A 21,794-nucleotide genomic window follows, 5' to 3' on the forward strand; every position below is an offset into this window, starting at 1 on the left:
GTTTTTACTGCGAAGGCCCAAGGAATGACGGGATAGTACCCTGCCGTGTGCTGAAAAGGCTCCTAGCAGCAGCTCTAGAGAGAGGGAGGGCTTTGTGGGTTGCAGCAGCAGCGTTGCTTTCTTTCCTTATGAATCAGGTAACTGTAATTAACTCCTCAGTGACTTTCAACCACGTACTTGTGAGCGGTGCTCTGACAGGAGCAAGTCTGAATGTATTTCACTTGAAATCTAAACCTAAGAAATCAATTAATGTGAACGCTAGCTATACAGTCCGTATCCTCAAGCCATCAGCAGAATATTTACTGACAGATCATGGAGCTGACACTTGCCGAGCAATTCTGGAATCACTACTTGGCTGTATTTGCCCTCTGAAATAAAGTTATTCTGATGGATTAAAATGTCTGCATGGCTCTTTGTGTTGGATCCCACAATGAGAAAGTTGTCAACAACTGAGAGCCCAGCTTGCCTCTGCTTATATCAAACTTGCAAAGAAACATGCAGTTTTCAGTTCCTAACCCCAGCAGGAGTCACTCGGTGTATTGTCAAGCATTGGAAAGAAATCTCCAGTGCTCTCCCCCCGCCGAGGGCTGCAGCAGTCGATGTGAGTTGGACCATGTTCAGAAGTCTCCCGGTGCTTGCTCTTCTTGTCGCACATCTGTCGTTGCCGATAGCTCCACTTGGCTGGATAATCAAACTAATTCTTGCTTTATGTAAACTCTTCTGCCCAGCACTAGCTCTAGGTGCTGTTGCCTTGAGGGGATTTGTCATCCAGCCAGACGACTGAAGACGCTCCTCAAAGCTGCCTCCTTTGCTGAGCTGCCCTGGCTCTCTGATGTGAAGTGCCTCAGGAGCCGGCGGTGATGCCTCAGGTGTGACCAGAGCTGCGCAGCACAACTTTGAGGCCAGAAACAAGTTTAGTGGCTCCACCGAGGACCGTGGCGGTTGTAAACGTTGTGAAGTGTGACCTGTTCTCTGCATTTAGCCGCCTCTCCCATGTCCTCCCTCATGGCACAGGCTCTCCTTCTCTACCAGCCCTGCATCATGTTTTCTCCATCATGTCTGTGAATGTGCAGCCTTTACCCAGGGAGGCCGTTCCTCTAACACAAAATGATATTTTCAAGTGTCAGAGCCTCAGGTCAGAGTTCTGTTCGCAGAGGAATGCTGGCCCTCCCCTTGGTGAGGCCACCCAGCCTGGCTGCACCTCTGGCAGGGCCCAGGCCGTCCAGAGGCGATGGAAGTGATCAGGGACCTTCCCCACAAGGATCATCCAGGCTTCTGATGCCAATTTTGGTTAATGCAATTGTACAGAAAATGTTGCTGGAGGTTGTTCCCTGCTATTGAAAAGAATTAATTCTTGCAAAGAAAACTTAAAAATGGCTTTTGAAGTAGAGGTAGAACAGCTAGCAGCTGGGGGCTTCTGTGAAGGCACAGGCTGCCTGCTGAGCTGGAGATAATTTCTGTCGAGGTTGGTTACAGGGTGGTGCTGGTCCATTCCCAGGAAGGCTCCTGAGCTGGTGACAAGCCTGGGAAGAGTGGGAGTGAGAACGTGTGAGTGCCCACCTTACAGCTCTCTGCTTTGTTTCTGCAGAGCTGCTCTGAGCAGGCAGACGAGCATGCCTGGTTCAGCGGCACGATTTAGAGCTTTGTGTTTTTCTGATGAGGGGATGTAAACCAGATGTGAGTCTTCAACATCTGTGTTTATAGGTGGTTGCAGTACAGGAACCTTTCCCTGGGAAAGGAGGAATAGGGCTAATCCTAGAGATGACCAAGGTCCCCTGGTTGCCCTTACGGAGCTCATCGCAAGCCAGCAGCCTTCAGCCTTCGAAGGATGTGCTTAAAAACAAAAGTACCTTCAGCAGAGGGGGTATCTCTGCACGGAGCCTTCGAACCTCCTGACGATGGACGGATGCAGTTTGTCAGGCACCTGCACTGCACTTCCCGTAGCAGCGACCGATTCCGCTCGTTCCGAGCAGTCTGGGGCAGGACAGGCACCACGGGTTGTTTTCCAGACGGATGAGTCTTCTCATCTTCCTTCCAGAAGTTCAGATCTTCCAGCCTGAACCCAGCACTTGTTGTCTTGCTCAGTGCTGCACCAGCAGAGCTCTTCCCCTCTGTTCCAATAGGTAATTAATTTCCAAGTCATGTATTCTGACTCTCAGCTTCCCGGCAGCCAGACTTGCTCCTGGAGCCGGGGTGTGAACCGCTGGGCTCGTGGCTGCATAGGTTGAAGGAGTCGCAGAAAACAGGAAAATACCGGGCTCCTGGGTGTGCGAATTAGAGCTGCCGTGTTTGCTTTGTGCCCTGTTCCACGGGGAGCTGGCACTTGGTTCAGATGTACAAAGACAGAAAATAAACCTTTGATGTGAGACTGACAGTCTCTTCTACATAATTGATCACAACTTTCTTCCCTAGCTGAGCCCTGGACGTTAAAACAATCTTTCCTTCTGTGCAGAGGAATGTAAAACAATTATGGTACAACTTTAAAAGCAAAATTGCTTTTCCAGCTTGCTTTGTGGTCTGTGGTTTGCCCAGCCGCCCGCTTGGGCAACACAGGGTCGTATCGGTGGCTCAGCCCCATCCTGCACCTACACCCAGGTGCATCCTCATGATCCTGCACTCCGGTGTGCGATTCCATGTTTGGAGGTTTTAAACAGTCCCAGCCCACTTGGACACCCAAACCTGCGTTAAGGAGTTGGTGCCAAATCACCCCTTCATTCCCCAGGCTCTACAGTGACGGTCCCTCAGCTGTTGTGCTGGAAATGGAGCAGGAGGAGGGCTGTTTGCAAGAGCCCAAGTCTGCCTGTCCCAGCTGTCCTGGCCCAGGCCACCGTCCCGCCAGCCTTCGCTGGCCCGGTGGGTGCTGGCTTTGGCTGGAAACCACCCGCTCTCTCTGAGATTTCTTCATGGGTGTGTTACACCCTCCAAAAGGTAAAGTCTGACCAGAAGCTGGATGAATTTGGCCTTGCTGGAGGAGACAAAACAGCTGCTGAGGCCTGAAGGTTCTGCCTCCGGTGAAGAGAACCCGGAGCTTGTTCCCACAACAATCCTGATGCCAGCCATTGCTGAATGGGAAGCAGCAGGATCAGAGCAAGGTCCTGAGGAACCATGGCCATGAGGGGTAGCTGCGGTGGGAAAGGTTCCCCTGAAAGCCTTTGACTTGATACGTCTGATGGTTGCTGGGAGTAAATCCTTGAATGAGCTTTGGGAAACATGTCCCAGTGATGGACTTGTAGCAGGTCGAGCACCAGTCCCGCTCGCTGGCCTGGGCTGAGCTCATCCAAGTAGCCAGCATGGAGAACTGGGGTGAGAAATGCCCACGGGCGCAGCCTGTGCTGCCCAAGGGTTCTGCCAGCGACCGTGGCTGCTGCGCTGAGGGGACAGATGTGCCCCACGTCAGTGATTTGAGAACTAGGTGCCTGCTGGAAGGGGAAGCCATGGAGGAGGGAGGGTGTTTTGGAGAAATTTGTTTGCAGGGCTCCAACTCCAGCCCCAGTCCCTGCGAGGGGAAGGGCCGACAGCGCAGCCGCCATCCACGCCTGGCGAGGGGACGCCGTAGCTGGTGGCACTCGTGTCTCCACGGGGCAGCACCTTGGGACTGACCTGCTGCAAATGCCTCGGTGCAAGTAAGGAACTTAGTCGCTTCGTTAACACGGTGTCATGAGCTGTTCAGCTCTTAAGAGTCAGCTCCGGTGGGATTTAGGAAGAAGAACAAATTGCTATTGCCCACATAGCAGCTGGAAGCACCTGTCCAAAATCCCTCGGAAGCGTTGCCTGGGCAGGGGCAGAGCTCTGATCTCCAGCCGTCAGGCTCTGGCTCATGGGTGGCTGTTGGCGACGGCTCCTGCTGCAGCTTCTCGTGTTTCTGGCCCTGCGCTGAGCCGGTTGTGTTCGTGCAGCCCCCCCGGGCTTTGCTGCACAGGCAGGAGCGGCCGGGGCTGCGGCGGGACCCTGCGATGCTCCTTCCCCGGCAGACGTCAGTCTCGCTGCGTGTTGTTCCAAAATTAACCTCATCTTATTTACTTGTGCTCCCCTGACCTCCCTCGACGTGTGATTTTCCTTGCGTGCCGCCTGGGGACCGTCTTCAAGCTGTCGGGATGCGGGGGCTTTGCTGCGCCTCTGGGTTTAGTTTACTGTTGCTGTGAGTAAGAGCCAGTAATAAAATCAGCAAAGGAGAAATACGGCAAACATCTCCCTCTCCCGCAGGGGCTCCGTGGGGCTGGACCGGCGCCCGCTGCTGCCCACCGTGCCGAGCGCCCTGCCAAAACGCAGCCACGGGATGCCATGGGACCGCGGCTTCCCCGAGGAGTCGGGACAGGAGGCATTAGGGTTATTAAGACGTTGTTTGTTTGACGAACATGATTTGGTGATGTGGCCTTTGCTGGCACCAGGGCACAGACTCGGCAGTGCCAGTCCAGCCCATGGCCGATTCCTCTCCCGTTGGGTCTGGTGGGGTTTGTGTCCACGCTCCTTGTCCCCGTGCCCTCCTCAGGTCATGGTGTGTCTGACCACGTTTACCCCCAATGGCTTTAATTTGGGCTTTGGAACAACCAGTGCTGACAGGTTCGGGGAGCTGGCAGCGCGTCCACGCTTGCGCCAGCATCCTGCGCCCGGGAGCTGCCTTGGGAAATCGGGATGGAGCACAGCTGCCTGTGGGCGCCGGGGGCGAAAGCTGGGAAATGCCGGCGCGGCCAGCTCGCCGCAGCCTGGGGACATCGACGCTGTGCCACTCAGCTCTGCCGAACCCCCTTCCCTTACGGAAATCAAGGCTTTAGAGGAAAGCGTGGCACTAGCAATTGCAATAAAAGCATTTGCCTGCTGTTTAAAAAAATAATAAGGAAAAGCAAAATCAAAGTGTTATCAATGTTCGTCCTGGTTTTAGAAGTGAATATGCCGCAAATCTATTTAAGTGTGAGACTCGCCGCACGCTGCAGGAGCCGCCCTGAGCAGCGTTTCGAGCGCTGCGAATGCGCCGGGGGCCTGAGCGTTACTTAGCACAAACATGGCGTTTTCCCAGGTAATTGGCAGAGCCACCGTCACCGCGCTCTGCCGCGGCCGGCACCAGCGGGGATGCCTCTTAATTAAGCCGCGCTCCGTCGGGGGGTTATGGACAGCAACGCGCTTCCCATCACGAAGCAGCCGGGCCCCCAGCTCTGGAAACGCAGTCAGGTTTGTCTGCGAGGGGTGACATCTTGGTTTGACGTGGCCTCGATACGGAACCGCGCCGTGCTGAGCCCGAGGGCCCCTGGATGGTGTGGGACACCCCCGGCAGTGACACCCACGAGCTGCAAACGCTAATGATGCTGCTGGAGATACTTATTTTTGGAAATCTTGTCTTTAGCTGTCAGGGAGGACAGGCTTAGCAGTGCCGGCGGGTGACACTGGCCTCGCAGGGCTGAGCACAGCTCCGTGTTACAGCACTCAAGCGGTATAATTTGGGATCAGAAAGAACACCGAATGTGCATTAATTTTAAATGTACCATAAATGACACAGTTTTTCTTCGAAGAAGGCACATTAGATGTGATGCACAGTCCCAGAGGAATGTGTCGAATAAGGCTGGTGCCTCGCTCGAGCAGCCCTGACCTGCCCACACGTCCCGCGGCAGGACGGGGCCAGCTCTGTGCTGTGCCTGTGCCACGTGCTTGAGCGCGTTGCCGCTGCGTGGACCACTATGGGCAGTCACAGGCGGCCCCACATGAGCCACTTGCCATTGGTGTTGGCTGCCAGGCTGCTCTGCGCCCCACGGGGCTCAGGGGGTGAGCTTTTCTTACTTTTTTTTACAGTGGGGTGCTTTTCAGCACTGGCTGTGTCCACAGCTGCACTTGCAACCAATATAATTTTATTTTTTTTTTTACTCGGGCACGTGTGTATTCACCTCTTCACGGGCTGAGTTGCAAAACTCAATTTCCTCGCAGTGACTAATGGCTGCCTCGAGGCAGAGGCACTCGGTGGCAGTTTTCAGCCGGTCACTGCTATTGCCGGGAGGGTTGTTTCCGCTCTTTGAGTCAGAGTTTGCTGAGGCTGTGTGGCATGTTGGCTCTCGCATGGCTGGATGTGGCAGGGAAGCACATGTGTGCTGGCTCTGTTGTCTTTGGCTTCATCGTTCTCAGTCCCATCTTGGTGCTTTCCCCTCTCCAGCTGGTGTGGGACTGTTCCCCCAGAGCGTGACTGGGCTGGTGCTGCTGACCCTCTCCCGAATTAGGCGCTGAATTAGCTGGAAGTGGCTGGCGGGTGACGACTCTCCTGCTGCGGAACTGGGGGATGCCAGCCCAGCTCGGGACGTCCCTCACGCTGCTGCCCCGTGTCTCAGCCACAGCGCTAAGTCAGCCGGTGGCTGTGAAATCCCTCCCCCCCGCTTGCTTCCTCGCTGGAAATAAATAGAAAGCTTTTGACAAAGCGAAGATCGGAAAAGCTTTTAGAGCGGGGCTGGCAAAGCGGTGCACCCCTGGGATTTCGGGGTAATGAGGCGGGAAAGAGCCGGCGAGCAGGAGGTCGTGCCAGCCTTGTGGATCGGTGCCCGGGCTGCAGCCAAGAGCGCCGGCGCGGGGCTGCCCGACCCCGCCGGCCATGGCCACCTTCAAGGCTCCTGCTGGGACACGTACCTGGTGGTGAAGGAGATTTTGGTCCCTGAAAGCAGAGGGGAAATCTGAGCCTTGCAGGGGTCGTTGGGATGAGCGTGACTCCTTCCGGGGCTCCTCTTCTGTGAGCAATGAACCTTCCAGTGCACTCCAAGTGTCAGGAAAGAGGTTTTCTAAGTGCCCAAGAGCTGCCACAGTTATGGAGATGGTGTCTGCGCTGCGGCCGTCCCTCGGTGCGAAACGGGCGGCAGAAGAAGAGCGCTTCCGCTCCTGTCCCCCGCAGCAAAACCGGGATGGCGAGGGGGGATTTTAAAGTGCTGGCAGGGGACGGACGACTTAAAATAGTACCTGGCTGGTGTGGTTGGTAGCACCCTGCCAGCCCCCATCCCTCACGTGCCGGGATCTTGGGGAGCTGAGCCTGCCATCGAGCCCTCGGCACAGCGGCTGCCGGCGGAGGCTTTACAGAGGGTCAAGGCAGATGCATCAGCTGCCGAGCGATGCTGGGTCTGAGCCCGGTCCCTGCCGGAGCTGCGGGCAGGGTTGGACACCAGAGCCCGGGCATGGACCGGGCACCACAGCAGCTCTGCTCCCCATCGCCAGAGTCAAGCTGGATGGGGCTCCACAGGGGACCCGCCGGGCTGGCTACACAGTTTGGCCAGCCAGGAAGCAGAGCTGTCAATGGCAACTCCCCTGGGCACCCAAATCCAGGCTGCATCTACTTTGTTCTGGGAGCTGCTGATTTTGCACATAAGGCAAGAATAAAGTGGAAGCACAGAGCCCCGACAGAAAGGCTGTCAGGTCCCCGCAGAGCAGCGCCCGCCTGGGGGCCCTGCACGTGTCCCTGCTGCACGCAGCCCTGGCTCCTGCGGGACCCTCCTCCTCCTCCCCAAAATCTGCCCCAGGTCGGCTGTGCTGAGCCACAGGGAGGCAAAGGACCGTGTGCCGGGGCTGCGGTGCCCCGGGGGAGCCGTTCCCGGGGTCGCTGGCATTCTCCCCAGCACGCAGCCGAGCGGGGACCCAGCGGGGCGAGCGCTTTGCCTTGCCAAACTGGGGCACGCGTCAACTCGAGCGATGCAGCGGATGGGGCTAAAAATACCGGCAGAGCCGAGCGTTTCTCCAGCAGCTGCGAGGGGCCGTGGCCTTGCCGGGTCGGACTTTGGCCACGAGATGCCCCGATCCTGGCCCCGTCCAGGAGGGTCACCGGGGCCCTGGGGCTGCTGGGGCCAGGGGTGATTTAGGAGCAGGTGATGGATAAAGCCCCTCTGGGGCTGCAGGTCCAGAATCGCCCAAGAAAATGCTTCTCTGCTGGTGGCGTAAATAAGTCATCACAAAGCAACTTGTAGCTGGGCCCCTGCTCCTTGCAGAGACCCTCCTGTGAGCCTTGGATATCTTGCCTGCAGCCTCCTCATCTGCCTCCTCAGCAAACCACCTCAGCTTCCCTTTATTATACATGTGTAAACGTTTAGCGGCAGAAAATAATGGCGAGGGGGGAACGTATGCAAGAACTGACGCAAGAACTCAGCAAACCGATTTTTCTTTTCTCTTGGGAGCTACAGTGCTTTCAGTTTAGCGTCACACTTTAGGAAGACACCAAGAGGATGGGGACAAGTGGCCTGGAGTGTGCTGCTGGGACGAGCGTGGCCGGGTCCCCGCACTGCCGTAAGGTAGGGCTGGTGGTAGGTTGGGGGCTGGAGCCCGTCCCCAGCCCCATGGCTTGTACCAAGCCCATGTGGCTGCTGCCTGCACCATGGTGACTTTGCCTCTCCTCTCTTTGGGACTTTGTCTCTTTGGGGACTTCAGCTGTCCCCGCTCTGGCCACCACTCCTTGCGCTGCAAAAAAGCACAGGCGGGACAGTCCTGCTTTCTCATCCTCTGCCTCTGATTTCTGCACCCAGGGCCAGCACCGTTCTGCTGGAGTGCTGCGAAAGCCACTGCCTTTGACACGCCTTCCCCTGATGATGTCTAGATTAGATTTTTTGCATCCCGTCTTTTTTGGATGAAACATTTCCTTCGTTCCTGTTTGAAAGCTGGCCTATTTTAATACTGCCAAGTGAAAACGGGTTTGTGCACAGAAAAGATCCCAGTTGCTCTGTAAACTTCGCTGACATAATTATTCACTGCCAGTCCTCCTGCTTCCAGCAGCTGTATAATTTATCAGCTGTGTTTTGTGCTCATTTCTCAATCAATGATGAAAACATTGATTAGTGTCAGGCTGGGACCGATTCCTGCAGAATCCCTCTAAATCATCTCTGTTCACGGATGACTCCTTATTTTGGAGATGGGTTTGCAGCTCTCCATCCATTTAATGTGGGCTTTATTGAGATTGTATAGCACTAAATTTGTAATTAGGGTGTCATATGATATTAAGGCAAACACGTTGCCAAAAGCTAAGCAAATAATGGCTACGTGGTAACCTTTCTCTACGAACTTGTAATTTTCTCAACGGAGGAAATGAGGCTCATTTGACAAGACATTTTCCATTACACCACACTGACGGGTGTGTTCTTAATCCTTGAATCGTGTATTAACTCTGTGTCCTCTCCATTTTTCAATCTGAATGTCATGCTGGACCGACCAACCGACGGCTAAGCAGGGCACCCGGCCCGCCGCCGAGCGCCACGTCGGCGTCCTGCCAAACCTGGCGCCGCCCCAGCCTTCGAGCTTTGCGGCAGCGAGTGAACGCAGCTCAGCTCAACACACTGCCCGAGGGCTCTCGGGTGCAGGTCATGTGGATCTGCTGATTTGGAAACCCCGCAGATGTCACCTGAGATGCTCTCGGTTGTTAGACCGGAGGGTATTTCATCACCCTCGTGTCTTACTTTACTTTCCCATCCTTTCTAACTGCAGAAGGGACACGCTGAGGGCCTTGCCGCTAGCAGTGCTCCTCCTCGTCTAGAAACGCCGTGACTCCTCCGTGCTTGCAGATTCTCAGAATTCAGCTGGGCGATCCCTGAGCAAGGCGGTCGTGCGTTGGCATCAGTCCTGCTCCGAGCAGGAGGCTGGACTAGAGACACCCGGGGTTGCTCCTCACCAATATCTTTTTATGCTTCTCTAAGACTATGAAACGAACCTGCAACATCATTAACATTTCTTTTGTTTCTAATATATTTAGTGAACAACTACTTACTGGTCGTGGCTTTGCCAGGCATGGATTTTCTTCTTCCCGTTTAGCCTCCTCTATCAATATCTCTGCTTCATAGCTCATTGTGGTGATTGCTGCATATTGATTGGTATCTGTTACTTTCTTCCTTTTCATATATATTGTCATCTTACTTCCAATTGCTGTTTTCAGGTTACCAACTTACAGGATGGGCTTTCGGCCAAAGTTACATTTTATTGACTCTGCAATAGTAGCTTTTCTGCGCTGTTGCAAGCTCTACGCAAAGAACTGCCAATTTACCACTCTACAGGGTTTTTTTTCCCCCTTTCAATTTTCCTCATGATTTTCACCACCTCCATGAAGTTTGTGAAGCTGCTGGTTCCATGAGTGATGGAGACACCAAGAAGCAGTACCAACCCACGGGAGAGTTACGCGACTCCGTAGCACGTTGGCAAAGCAGGCTGGAGCAGCCGTGCTGAGACCATCCCGTCTGACCTGGTGCCTGACAGCACTGGAGCTGCTCTCCCCGCGCCGCAGCACCTCTGCCCTCCCAGGCACCCTGTTCTGCTTCCCTGTCCTTAGTGTTAAGCAGGTTTTCTTTACGTCCAACCTGAATTTCCCCACCACGGTTTAATCCCATTACTTCTTGTCCTGTCCTGCCTTCAGCCTTGTAATAACTGGAAAGTGCTGCTGCGGCTCCCCCAAATCTTTCATTTTCTGGGTCCCGCTTTCAGCCTTTGCTCACAGGCTGCACTTTTGCAACCTCTGCCGGTGCTCCCTCCGAGGCTTCTCCAACCAACCAGCCCAAACCTACCCCGACACGCCGCAGCCAGAGCTGGGCCAGGTCCCGCGGCCGGTGTCGTACCAGACCCGCGCAGCCCGCACACGGTGGCACGTTGCCGTGTTATTTCGCATGCCGTGACGTTCGCCTTTTCCGCACAGGCACAACGCGGTTGGCTCCAGTTCAGCTGAAGATTTGCAGCAGCATCTGGGTCCTTCCTTGCGGAACGGTGATGGATTCACCTGCTGCCCATCCCAAGCTCCCCGCCAGCTCTCACTCAGCACCCGTCTGATGTCACTATGAACCTTTGGGGCTGCTCTTCTTCCGCCGTGCAGGACTGCTTGAAGTGGGACGCAGGCAGGCACAGCAGAACAGATAACCCCCTCCTACCGCATACGCACACCGCAGACTCTCCTTTCCTGTGCCTTGGGCTGTTTTATTTGCAATTGTGGCATTTGTTATCCTTGCCAACAGGGCCTAACCTCCTGGCCAGGAGCTGCTGACGGCCCTGAGTGTGCGTGCAGCCCTGCGTGAACCTCCTCGCGCTGCCCAGAGCCGCTGCGTGTCGTTAGCACAGAGGCGGGTATGTACCTCAGGCCAGAGAGAGGAGCCGTGGAAAGCCCTGCAATGCACGCGACACAGCAAAGCCCAGCTCTCCTCTTTTCCTCACCTCTCCTTCAGCTTCTCGCTCCTTCTGCCACAACCATCGCAAATAGTTTCCTTCCACCCACCGGGAGGGAAAGGCTAAATGCATCCCTCCTCATCCTCCGGCTGAGCTTTCTGAGTCATCCTCCCCGTACGCTCCCGCCTGCTTCTCTCCTCGCTCCTCGGCCTTGCTCTGCACAGGATCAGTCCCCACGTGCACGACTGCCGCTCCCTTGCAGCGCCTCGTGACGCGCAGAAGCACCCATGTCGGAGGGTGCTGGCCCCGCCGTGCCCTGGGCTGCGCGGAGCGTGGGCGCTGCCTTCCCAGCTCTGCCTGAGCCCTTTTGCCAACAGTAATAGCAAACGGGCAAGACAGCTGGAGGTGGTTTCATTTCTGCGCCCAGGACCATTACAGCAAGGGTTGGACGTGGTGCGGGGCAGGGTTGGAGCGGAGCTTCCGGAGTGAGATGTTTATAGGGACACGGTCACACAACTCTCCTTTGGTATCAACATTTTCCCTTCCACCTTAAATATAACACAGCCACTTCAACTTTTCTTCTGCTGCGTGGTACCAATGTCAGGACAAAGTCAGACTGTTATTTTGCCAAACAATGAAATACTGAGATGTGGATGGAGCAAAAACTGAGTAATCACTGAATCACTGAGCAATCAATTACCATCAGATCTGTTCCTGGAGCTGTTTCGGGAATCCCGACCTTGGGGAACCTCCATTGAAAGGGCCAAGTCCTGCACCTCCACGGCTGCTGAACAGTCCCTGCCGGTGCTGGGGGCCCTGGGAGTAAAACCTGGGAGGTGCAAAATCAGTTTCCCTTCACCAGGAGGGTGGTGCAGTTCGGGAACACGTCACCCTGGGGAGGGGGATCACCATCAGGCAAGAGGGTCACAGCTTGGCCAAGCAAAGTTGCTCTAGCAGAGGCAACAGTCCCGCGTCGAGCAGACAGCAGGACCACAGACCTCCAGGGAAGCTTCGTGTCGGTGCCCCCACGTTTCTGTGGCGCGGTTAAGGAATCTCTTCCCTGTCTGAAATATCCACGTTGCTGTTTCCTTTGTTATAGCAATTGGTTTTATTCATCGTCATTTATTCTGAGGGACTGGTTTATGTCAATTTGATGCCACTAATTCAGCCAACACAAATGAAATGATGTTACCATCCTGCTCAGATCCTCCCTCCTGCTATAGCCAATGCTCGTTTCTTTGGTTTCTCTCCACCTGCTGTATCATTTTAAGAAAAAAAGAGGAATTTAAGATTATGCTGCTCTAGAAATGCGCACTTTCCTGTCAGCTCTCCTGACTCAGAAGCGTGGTGTCTCATCCAGAGTCTTCCTCTCCTGGGCAGAATGAGTTCCCTCACAGGGATTTAGGAGCACGCTTTTGAAATGATCCTCCCCAGGGGATGGGGACAGACCGCAGCGATCTCCCGTGCTGGTGCCGTTTGCTTTCTTTGGGCTCTTTGGCAGCTCCGTTTGCCTGTATTGGTTTTGAACATTACAGACTTCGTGCACAGTTGCCCAATATTGCTGCTGAGGTGCTCTTGGGCTCAGTAAATGGCCAGAAAACTGGCTCGGCAGCGAGGAGCAGAGGCTTTCTGCTGGCACGAGACGGAGAGCGGCACTGCGTGGCTGGGAATGCGGGGGGGAAGGGGCAATGGGAAACGCTCTGGCTGCGTTCGATGTGGAGTTTGGGAAAGGACAGAGGGATTTGAGAAAGGATGGAAGGGTTTATGGATGATGGGGTTGGACGTGCTCTTTCCTCCCTTAAGTGCCTGAACTCTATCATTATTATTCTTTTTATTACTATTATTATTATTACTACTACTGTTAATACTTTATGAATTGGTGCACATGCATCTTAACATGGGTACACGTGGGACTGAACCTGCCTGGCTCCGATCAACCTGGCCCCAGGCATGGCTTGCATGTAGAAAATGATTTTAGCCCTCTAGGACCGCGTTTTAAGGCAGGTTTGTTCAAGGCTTCGCACTGCGAGCCCCCAGTCCTCACTGGGCTTCCCAGTGTATGGCAATACCCAGTTAATAAATAACGGGTCTGGCTGAGCGGTGAGACACCTTTGTGGCTTGCATGTGCGTCGGTGTCACCTGGCTGTTGGAAAGCCAGCCAGACCTGGACGGAGCAGCCTTGTCGGGAAGGCAGCTCAAGATTTCAGCCAGCAGAGTAATAGCTAATTGAGTGTATTTCAATCATGAGCTCCACAGAAGGAAAGCAAAGTCCACAGAGTAGAAGGAAATTGCATCTCAGAGTAATCTGAACGCGGGTAGATAATTAGGCCTATATTTCATGGGAACGTTTGCTGGGCAACATAATGAAAAGGCCAGCAACATAATTTTCTTTAAGTAGTGTGATGCCTCCCACTAGGGATGGGCCGTGCCGGTGCCGGTGCCGGTGCTGCAGTGCAGCGGGAGCGGGGAGAGGTACTGCCCGGCCAGAGGGGCCGTTGCCTGACGGTGCCAAGTCTGTCCTCCCCATCTCTGACGTCTGCTCGGAGAAAGCAGCTAAGGCTCCTGCACTGCTCTCGGCAAGAAGGCAGCAAAGTCAGTCCCGCAGCCTCGTCACCTTATTGTCACGCCGAACTGCAGCCACAGCAAAGTTTGGTCAGGTTGTGCTCGCAGAGCTGGACAGACCCAGGCCAACTCAGTGCTAATATGGGAGTGTCCTGGTGGGAAGCCATGCTGCTGCCGCCGGACCCGAGCTGGAAAAGCTCCTGCTCCAAGCCATGCTCTGACCCAGCGCGGAAGGGCCGCGGGGGCTGTCGAGGCGGCTCTGTGGCTGGGGTTCACGGGGAACGCAGCCCGGCTGCCTGTGCCTGGGAAAGCCGCTCACGCGAGAAGCCCAGCGCGGGCAGCGGCAGCGCCGTGCCCGCCGAGCCCCGCTCCGCCGGTGCCACTGCTGGGCTTTGCCCTGGAGGTGCTGTAAACGGGCCGCGGCGCTCACCCCCGGAGGGTGCAGCAGCCCTCGGATGCTCCCCAAACTGTGCCTATGCGTGGGAAATAAAGCTTCAAGGCCTTTTTCAATGTTGTTGTTTCCCAAATACGGGGTGGAAAGGCTCTGCTTTTCCACATCCTCCACCTAAGCACAGATCCTCCCCTCCAAATCTCCCATTTGGACCAGGGCTGCTTCTGGCTCGCTCTGCCAGGGACCCTGCTGCCTTGTGCCCGAGCAGACAGATCATATAAAATGACACTTGGCTTCATAATGCTGGCAAAATTAGAAGATTTGGGAAAGTGCAGTGACTTAGGAGGGCGGAGGAGAGAGTTTAATCTTTGAGCATAGGTAACCCTGTGGTCGGGGTCTAAGGGGTCTGAATTCCTCTCCCGCCAACACTGCACTCATGAGCACATCGGGGCAGGGACGTGTCGCGTAACAGAAAGCAAGGCTGAGAGGCTGTATCCAGCCCTGATAATTACTGATTAGGTCTTTTACTAAAAATAGCTGGGAGTGAGCTGGCCTAACGTTGGGTTTGAGTGCTCTGTATCCCAGCTGGTTCAGAAGAACCCTTCATCCGGTGATCAGGCCTATCTTTGGGACTACATTTAAACAAGCTCTTATTTTCTGATCTCAAATGCTCGGCCATTTAAGAACAACTCTGTGCAAATGAATCTTCTCAAAACCATAACTCTTGGCTGACTCCAACTTGTTAGCTATTGATATTGCTTCTGTGATACATTGCCTAATTTTAATCATGCCAGTGTTGAGAAAGTTCTTTTCTTACAGTGCCTCATTACAGCAAGGTTTCTCATCATTGAATTTAACAGGAACATCTTGAAGTGACTAAATTGGTCAAGTGGGAAGGTGGTGAGGTGATATTTCAGAGCGACCTCCTGGTACCTGGGAGACCTTGAGCTTCCCAGCGCAGCTGGACATAACCGTTGTCCTCGAACTCTTTCCAAGCAGTGCTACGCAGATAAACCCCAACAGCAACCCCGGCTCCTCCACCGCCTTGGTTGTATCGGCATCTCTCAGGGCTGTCGTGACTTGTCAGAAGAGCTGAACTGGGACACTGTGTTTATGGACAGTGGGAACACCTTCTTTTCAGCCTGGTGCTTCGCCCCTCCATTACCACTGCCCTTGGGCCAGTCGGTTTGTGCAGAACGATGGGAGAAGAGAGCAGGGGGCTAAAAACATCCCCGCCTGAGCCCGTCCTCTCCGAACCACTTGCGCGGCCTCAGCACGTCACGTTCAAGGCAAACCTGAGAGAAAGAGAGGCCATTTCTGAGGATAAGGATCAGTGCAGAGCCCAATACTGTGCCTCTGAAGTTGGGATTGTTTTTCTCCTGTGTGCCTATCTTTGTAATTATCTGCTCTGGGTGTCCTGAGCCATTTTATTACCCAGTTATTCACTATCATGAGGTCCTTGTAATAATTCTTTACAGCGTCTCATGTATTTATGACCCTGAATACCTTAGCATCATCAGTAAGCTTTGTCACCCCTTTTTTCAATTCCTTTTCAACATTATTTCTGAATATGCTGAAGTGAGCAGACCCCAACACAGGCCCCAGTGGGGCCCCATTCAAGTCCTCCCTCCATTTGGGAGCCTGCCTATTGACAGCTACTCTTTGAGAACCCTTTAACCAGTTATTTATCTATTTCAGGCCTTTTCTGTTAATCCCATGGCAGCTGCGTTTCTGTAAGAAACTCCCGCAACAGACCTTTTCCAGGCAGACCATGCCACGTGCTTATCGACTCCGCTGAAGCACTGTAATAGATGTATGAAGCGTTCCTTTATTCAAGGAAAACCACCTTTTTTTTCATCCCAGTATTTCAGATGTATCCAACTATGAACTAATTGTATTATTTATTACAATTTCTATCAGTTTGCCCAGGGGGAACCTCAGACTTCATGGACTGTAATAACCCCAAGCCCTTCCCATTTGTCACCTTGAAGCTCTCAGACACCGAAGCTATGTTACGCACAGTGATTACATGCTACAATTAAGTAATTAAACCGTTTTGTTTCTGAGTTCCTGAGCACTTAGGTGAACCATCTCAGTCTGGTGAGTTTGCACTCTTTGGTTTGGCTATTTATTCCTCAACTTCTTCTGCTGACACTTGAATATGAGCCAAATCCAATGCCACCTCCATATAAAGACGACTTTTGGCACAGGAACTGCTCTGAGCTTTTCCTCACTGACTACAGATGCAAAATATTCATTGTTTTTCTGTTCTGACCTTATCTCGTATGAATGCTCCTCTTGCACTGTGGCCAACTTCTGACTCTGCGGACTCTCCAACAGGATTCCTGTGCTTGATGTGTTTGAAGAAGTACTTATTACTGCTTGCCTTTGCCTTTTGCGGGTTGTTATTGTGACTGGTTTTGGCTTGACTTATTTATCTTTTTTGCATTTAAATCGTCAGGATACATACTTTTTGCTCATTTAGACAAAAGTGGCTTTTCTAAACATAAAAAGACTAGATCCTTAAAGTCTGAGAATCATCAGGCCATTTCATCTCAGCCTGATCTACGACCTAGACCTAACCAGGTCTTAGGCTCTGGGTTTCCCGCTAGACGGAGGTGTGCTCTTTGGTTTGACAGGATGCTGAGATACCAGACTTTTCAAGCGTGACACACTTATACGCACCAAAATCATCACTGGCGAGGATAAATTTTGCCTGGCTTGTGCTTCAGCGTATTGCACCTTCACCAGTGGAAGGAGGGAAGCATTTCTCTGACTGCTATGATTATTTTGGAAGACGCTTTGGGGTGTGCTCAGCAGAGAGAGCCCCGTGAGTGGAGGTTTGGGGCTCGGGCGGAGGGACCGCGGTGCTCCCTGCCTCCTCGCCCTGGTTGCCTATGTGCGTGCGTCTGGAAGGCCTGTTGCCATGGAGAAGTGATGGGGAACAGTCTGCCTGGCTCGCCTGACTTTTTTCCTAGCACGAAGCAAAGGCGTCTCTCCAGCTGTCATGAGCTGGAAGCCCGCTGCCTCCTCTTCTGTGCCACACTGGGGTAACACAGACCCCCAGGTATCTGGGAGAAACCCCAAAGCAGGGAGACAACCCTAAATGAAGGTGGGGAAGGAGCAGAGAGCAAGAGGGGAAACTGCAGGGAAGTGGACCAGTGCTCATGGGGTGCCAGGGAGCGACGGAGCCGGGCGCTTCTCAAGGGCACGCAGACCAACAGGCAGTGGGCATCCGCTGCAACAAGGGAAACTCCCATTAGATACATGGAAAAAATCTTTCCTTGTGAGAGTGGTGCAGCCCTGGGACATAGACCAGAGCGGTGGTGGCATCTCCATCCTTGGAGGTCTTCAAGACCCATCTGGCCAAGCCCTGAGCAGCCAATGTGCCTTTGAAGTGAGCCCTACACTGGGCTGGACCCTCCCAGCCTCAAAGAGCAAGACCTGGCTGGTGAATGGGCAAGGGGGAGTTTGAGAGAGCTCCAAGAGGCACCAATGTGGCAGAGAGGGTTCTGAAAACAGGACGAAGGTGGAGGCATCCCTGTTTTTTAATGTTGGGAATTGACGGTGCTGGACACTGCTTCACTGTGACTCTACCTGCTTGCATGGCTCAAGTTCTCTACAGTTTTTTTCAGGTGCTCCCTAAAAACAGATGGATTTTCTCTCATTTGCTGTTGTAGAAACTCTTTGGTGAGATGACTGTGCGACAAAAACTGGAGGGGAGGGAAATAGTCATGAGTAGAAGTCTAATGGGAGTCATCTTCTATGGGAAGAAATAAAATGTGCTGACATTGTGTTTTGCTTTGTACCTGAAAAATGTCACTGAGAGCAACTGTGGGGTGTTTCTGGGTAGATCTGGTGGGGATTATGTCAAGGGATAGAGTAGACCTGTCTTGCCAGTTTTGGGTTTTTTAGCTTCCATTTTTAAAGAATAGCATTTGCCACAATTGATAAAATATTTAAACATAGAAATAAAGAGTGTTTTTTCCCCTCTAATTACACAGGAAAAAAAGGGGGGAAAGCAGTCAAAAGGCTTGTGCTGACCTTATTTTTGAAATATTCCCATGTATTTCTCTTTTATCCCTTCTTTTGACTGTGTGTGCACCTTCAGATCTCTGTGTCTCTGTTTCTAGTGGCATGAAGCAAGGCTAGGCATTGAATTAGATGAGCACGCGCCAGCTCTACCACACTTGCTTCCAACACACAGGACTGAGGCGTACCTGCCCTAAAATCTGTCCACTGATACTAGCACGTGGGATCGAGACTGTAGTGTTTAAAGAAGCCTTATCACTCAGTTCAGCGCCATGTAGCAGCAGAGCTGTGTTCATCTTGCTTGAGATGAGATACAAAACCCCACGGGAAGAGGAGCGACTCTCATCCGCAAGAGCAGCTCTGCGGAGCGAGCGGGACGTGGAGGCCAGCTCACTCGGTGGCAGTGATGGAGCAGCTGATGTCACTTAGCACCTCTCCTTCCGTCAGCTGCTCTAAGCTAAAAAGCAGTGACGTTCTTTGTTTTGTGCACATGGCAGTTTTTCCGCTCGCAGCTTGGGTCTGGGCGAACACACGTTTCTGAAAGTTTGTTATTCACAGTGAATTCCCCAGGGTATGATAAAATTCCAGCTGATGAGGTATTTACATCCCGCTCCTTGCATCCGCACACGCCAGGGTAGTTGGGTACCTTATTCATCTCTTTTTCTGCTCTCTACATGAATTACTTCATTTTTCAATTTGTAGATGAATAGGCCAAATAGTTAGACATAATTTGTTCAAATCTTCATATATTTTCTTGCAGATTTGACTTTGGAGTCCATGGAGAGAGGGGAATGAAGCTTTCCCCAAACTTTTGGTCTCTTCCATGCAGGGTCTCTGAAGGACAGGGAAACATGAGCTTATGCTACAGCCTTTCCCCAGGTACAGACAAGACAAGGTATGTCTGTCTGTCTGTCTGTCACTCCCTCCTTCGGCTGCCTCTTTTCACAAAGCTTGTAGGAAGTTTAATTGTCTATAAAACTTCTCCCTCTGTCAAATAGCGTTGAATGAATTGGCTCTGAGTTCCTGGGGTTCGTGCACTCGCTTGCAGAGCCGGGGGGACCATCCAAGTGCTTTTTCTGTATCTATTGTGAATAATATTTTAAAACTTGCTGCCCCCACTCACTCAGGTGCCCTGAAAGCATATTTATAAAATACTTTCTCAAGGAAAAGCACTTTTCCAAACCCTCCGAGGGATCAAAACCTACATCCATGAAATTGCTCTGAGGGCTGGAACCCCTCTGCTGTCAAGAAAGGCTGAAGGAGTTGGGGTTGTTCAGATGGGTGAGAGAAGGCTCCAGGGACACCTTCTTGAAGCCTTTCAATATACAAAGGGGGCTTATAAGAAAAATGGAGAAAGACTTTTTACCAGGGCCTGCAGCGACAGGACAAGGAGCAACAGTTTTAAACTGAAAGAGGGTAGATTTAGATTGCACGTGAGGAAGAAATGTTTAACGGTCAGGGTGGTGAGACCCTGGAACAGCTTGCTCGGAGATGTTGTGGATGCCCCATCACTGGAAGCGTTCAAGGCCAGGTTGGATGGGGCTTGGAGCAACCTGCCCTAGCAGAAGGTGTCCCTGCTCGCGGCAGGGGGGTTGGACTTGGTGGTCTTTGAAGGTCCCTTCCAACGCAAGCAGTTCTGCGATTCTATGAACTGAAAATCCTCCGAGGCTTGGCTGACAGAGCGGCTGATCAGCTCCTCGCACTGGGTTTGTTTTCAAGCGTTTGATGACCCCGAGGAAGGTGTTTGCTCTGGCCAGTGTCCCTGGGGACGAGGAGGCGTCTGGACGCCATGGCTCTGCTGCCACCAGTCGCCTCTGGGATATCCCCTGCTGCCCCGGGGCTGCTCTGGGACGATGGCGGTGAGCAGCGAGGGGCTGAGAGGGCAAAGCCAGGGCAGGGAACGGGCATTTCTGTCAACACGTCAGAGACGTCACGGTCAAAACCTGACAGCCCGACCTGCGTGACCATGTCTACCCCGTGAGCAGTGGGACCCGGGTGCACCCACCCACTGCCTCACCGTCAGCAGAGCGCCCAGACACGGAAAATAAGCGGTGCATGGAACGCTTCACCGGTTCCATCAAAGGCAGGCTCCAGTTTTATGTCAAAATGACGGCTTTTTTGGCAGGTTGCAGGTCTCTTTCCTGACGGGCGCCCGGAGGGAGCGTCCCCCTGGGCTTGCCCTCGCCACCGGCCGCGCCCGCCGGCGCACGGCGGGACGTTCACCTCAGGTGCGGGCAGGGACCGAGCAGGGCAGGACCGCGGGGCTCTGGCGGCCGCGCCGCGGGGGCGGGGGACAGCCGCGCTCCCCCGGGGTCGCCGGGCCCAGGCAGCCGCCTCCCGCCGCCCCGCTGCCGGCCGGCCCGCCATGATGTCAGGCGAGAGGAGGCGGGGGAGGGAGCCGCCGGCCCAATATAGCGGCGCTTCCCGGGCGGCGGGCCGCGCCCGGGCCCGCCCTCCTGCCGCAGTCAATGAGGAGGCAGCGGCCGCGGCGGAGCGCGGCACTCGCCGGGGGCAGCGCGGCGGGGCGGGGCGGGGGGCGCCGCGGCATGGCGGGGCGCTGAGGGAGCGCGGCGGCACCCGGCCCCGCCGCGGCATGGGCAGCCGCGGGGTCGTGCGATGAGCGCTCCCCCGGCGGCCCCCCCGCGCGCGAATATGGGCACAGCCGTGTCCAAAAGGAAGACGCTGAGGAACGAGGCCATGTCGTCGGTGGCGGCTAAAGTGAGGTGGGTGCGGGGGCCGGGGGTGGGGCGCGTGTCCCTCCTCGGGGAGCCCCGCGGTGCCGGGGACCCTGCCCGCCCCCGGGCTGGGGGGAAGGCCTCGAGCCCCTGGGGCACGACCCCTGGTCTTGTCCCCGGTGCAGGGCCATCGGGGGCAGGACGCTCTCCCTCCGGGGCTTGGAAACGGCAGCCTGGGGTAGGAGAGCCGGGAGGGACCCCGGCACGTCCCCTCGCTGGTTGCCGCCGTGCCCCCAAAAGCGGCCACCCGCTTGCAGCCGGTGAATGTGGGCGACCGTGCTCCCCCTGCGCACAGCGGACCCTCAGCCGTTGGAGCGGTGGTTTGTCCCCAGAGGCATCCCCGCTTCTTGCTGCCGGCCCGGGGAGCATCATCTGCGGGTTTTATCTGCTCGGCTGGCAAGGAGTGGGTCAGAAGTGGGTTTGTCAGGGCTGGATCCTTCTCATCTTCGGGAATTGGAAGCGTGGTCAGTTCGCTCGGTGGTTTCTCCTCAGCTGAAATGCCATCTGCGTGCCCGAGGGCAAAGTCAGCAGCTTTCTTCAAGGGGTCTCGCTCCTTTGAACGGAAAACCTACTGCGTGACAATCTGGACCACATCTGCCCTCTCCGGCAGTGTCCCGGGCCGCTATACTGACCAGTTAAAAGATTCGGGTTCTCTATTGTGCCCGTTATGTTTTTGTATTGCTTGTCCTACAGTGTAGCATTTCACTTTCTGTCAGGTCCCAATGCTTTTTGGTGCCAAACATGGGAGATCCTAGAAAATGTGTTTGCTGCTTGATTGTACTTAGGTTTAAAAAGCAATCGCCGATGAGCTTTGCTACAGTGCCCTTTGCCCAGAAAGATGGAAACGACCCTTCTCCCACGCTGCAGTGCCAGTGTCACGGCAATCATCTGGTGACTGTTTGGGGGCACTGGCGCAGCTTTTTAGCTGCTCCTACAGCACAGTTGTGTAGAGGGGTAGGTCTGTCAGTGTCCCTGCTATATCTATATCTAGACTA

General features: G+C 54.2%; 1 protein-coding gene across 1 annotated transcript in view; it reads left to right on the forward strand.

Annotated features, from left to right (window-relative positions):
* Window positions 1–20,056: 20,056 nt before the first annotated feature.
* NSMF (NMDA receptor synaptonuclear signaling and neuronal migration factor) overlaps window positions 20,057–21,794 on the forward strand; it is a gene marked incomplete at its 3' end in the record, with an annotated part of 46,940 nt that continues 45,202 nt past the window's right edge. Inside the window, exon 1 of the mRNA XM_082008974.1 lies at window positions 20,057–20,787. Coding sequence (XP_081865100.1) covers window positions 20,681–20,787 — 107 coding nt within the window. The 5' untranslated portion in view covers window positions 20,057–20,680. The remainder of the gene's footprint in view (window positions 20,788–21,794) is intronic.

This window comes from Phaethon aethereus, assembly GCF_964289735.1.
Source record: "Phaethon aethereus genome assembly, chromosome: 20".
NCBI lineage: Eukaryota > Metazoa > Chordata > Aves > Phaethontiformes > Phaethontidae > Phaethon > Phaethon aethereus.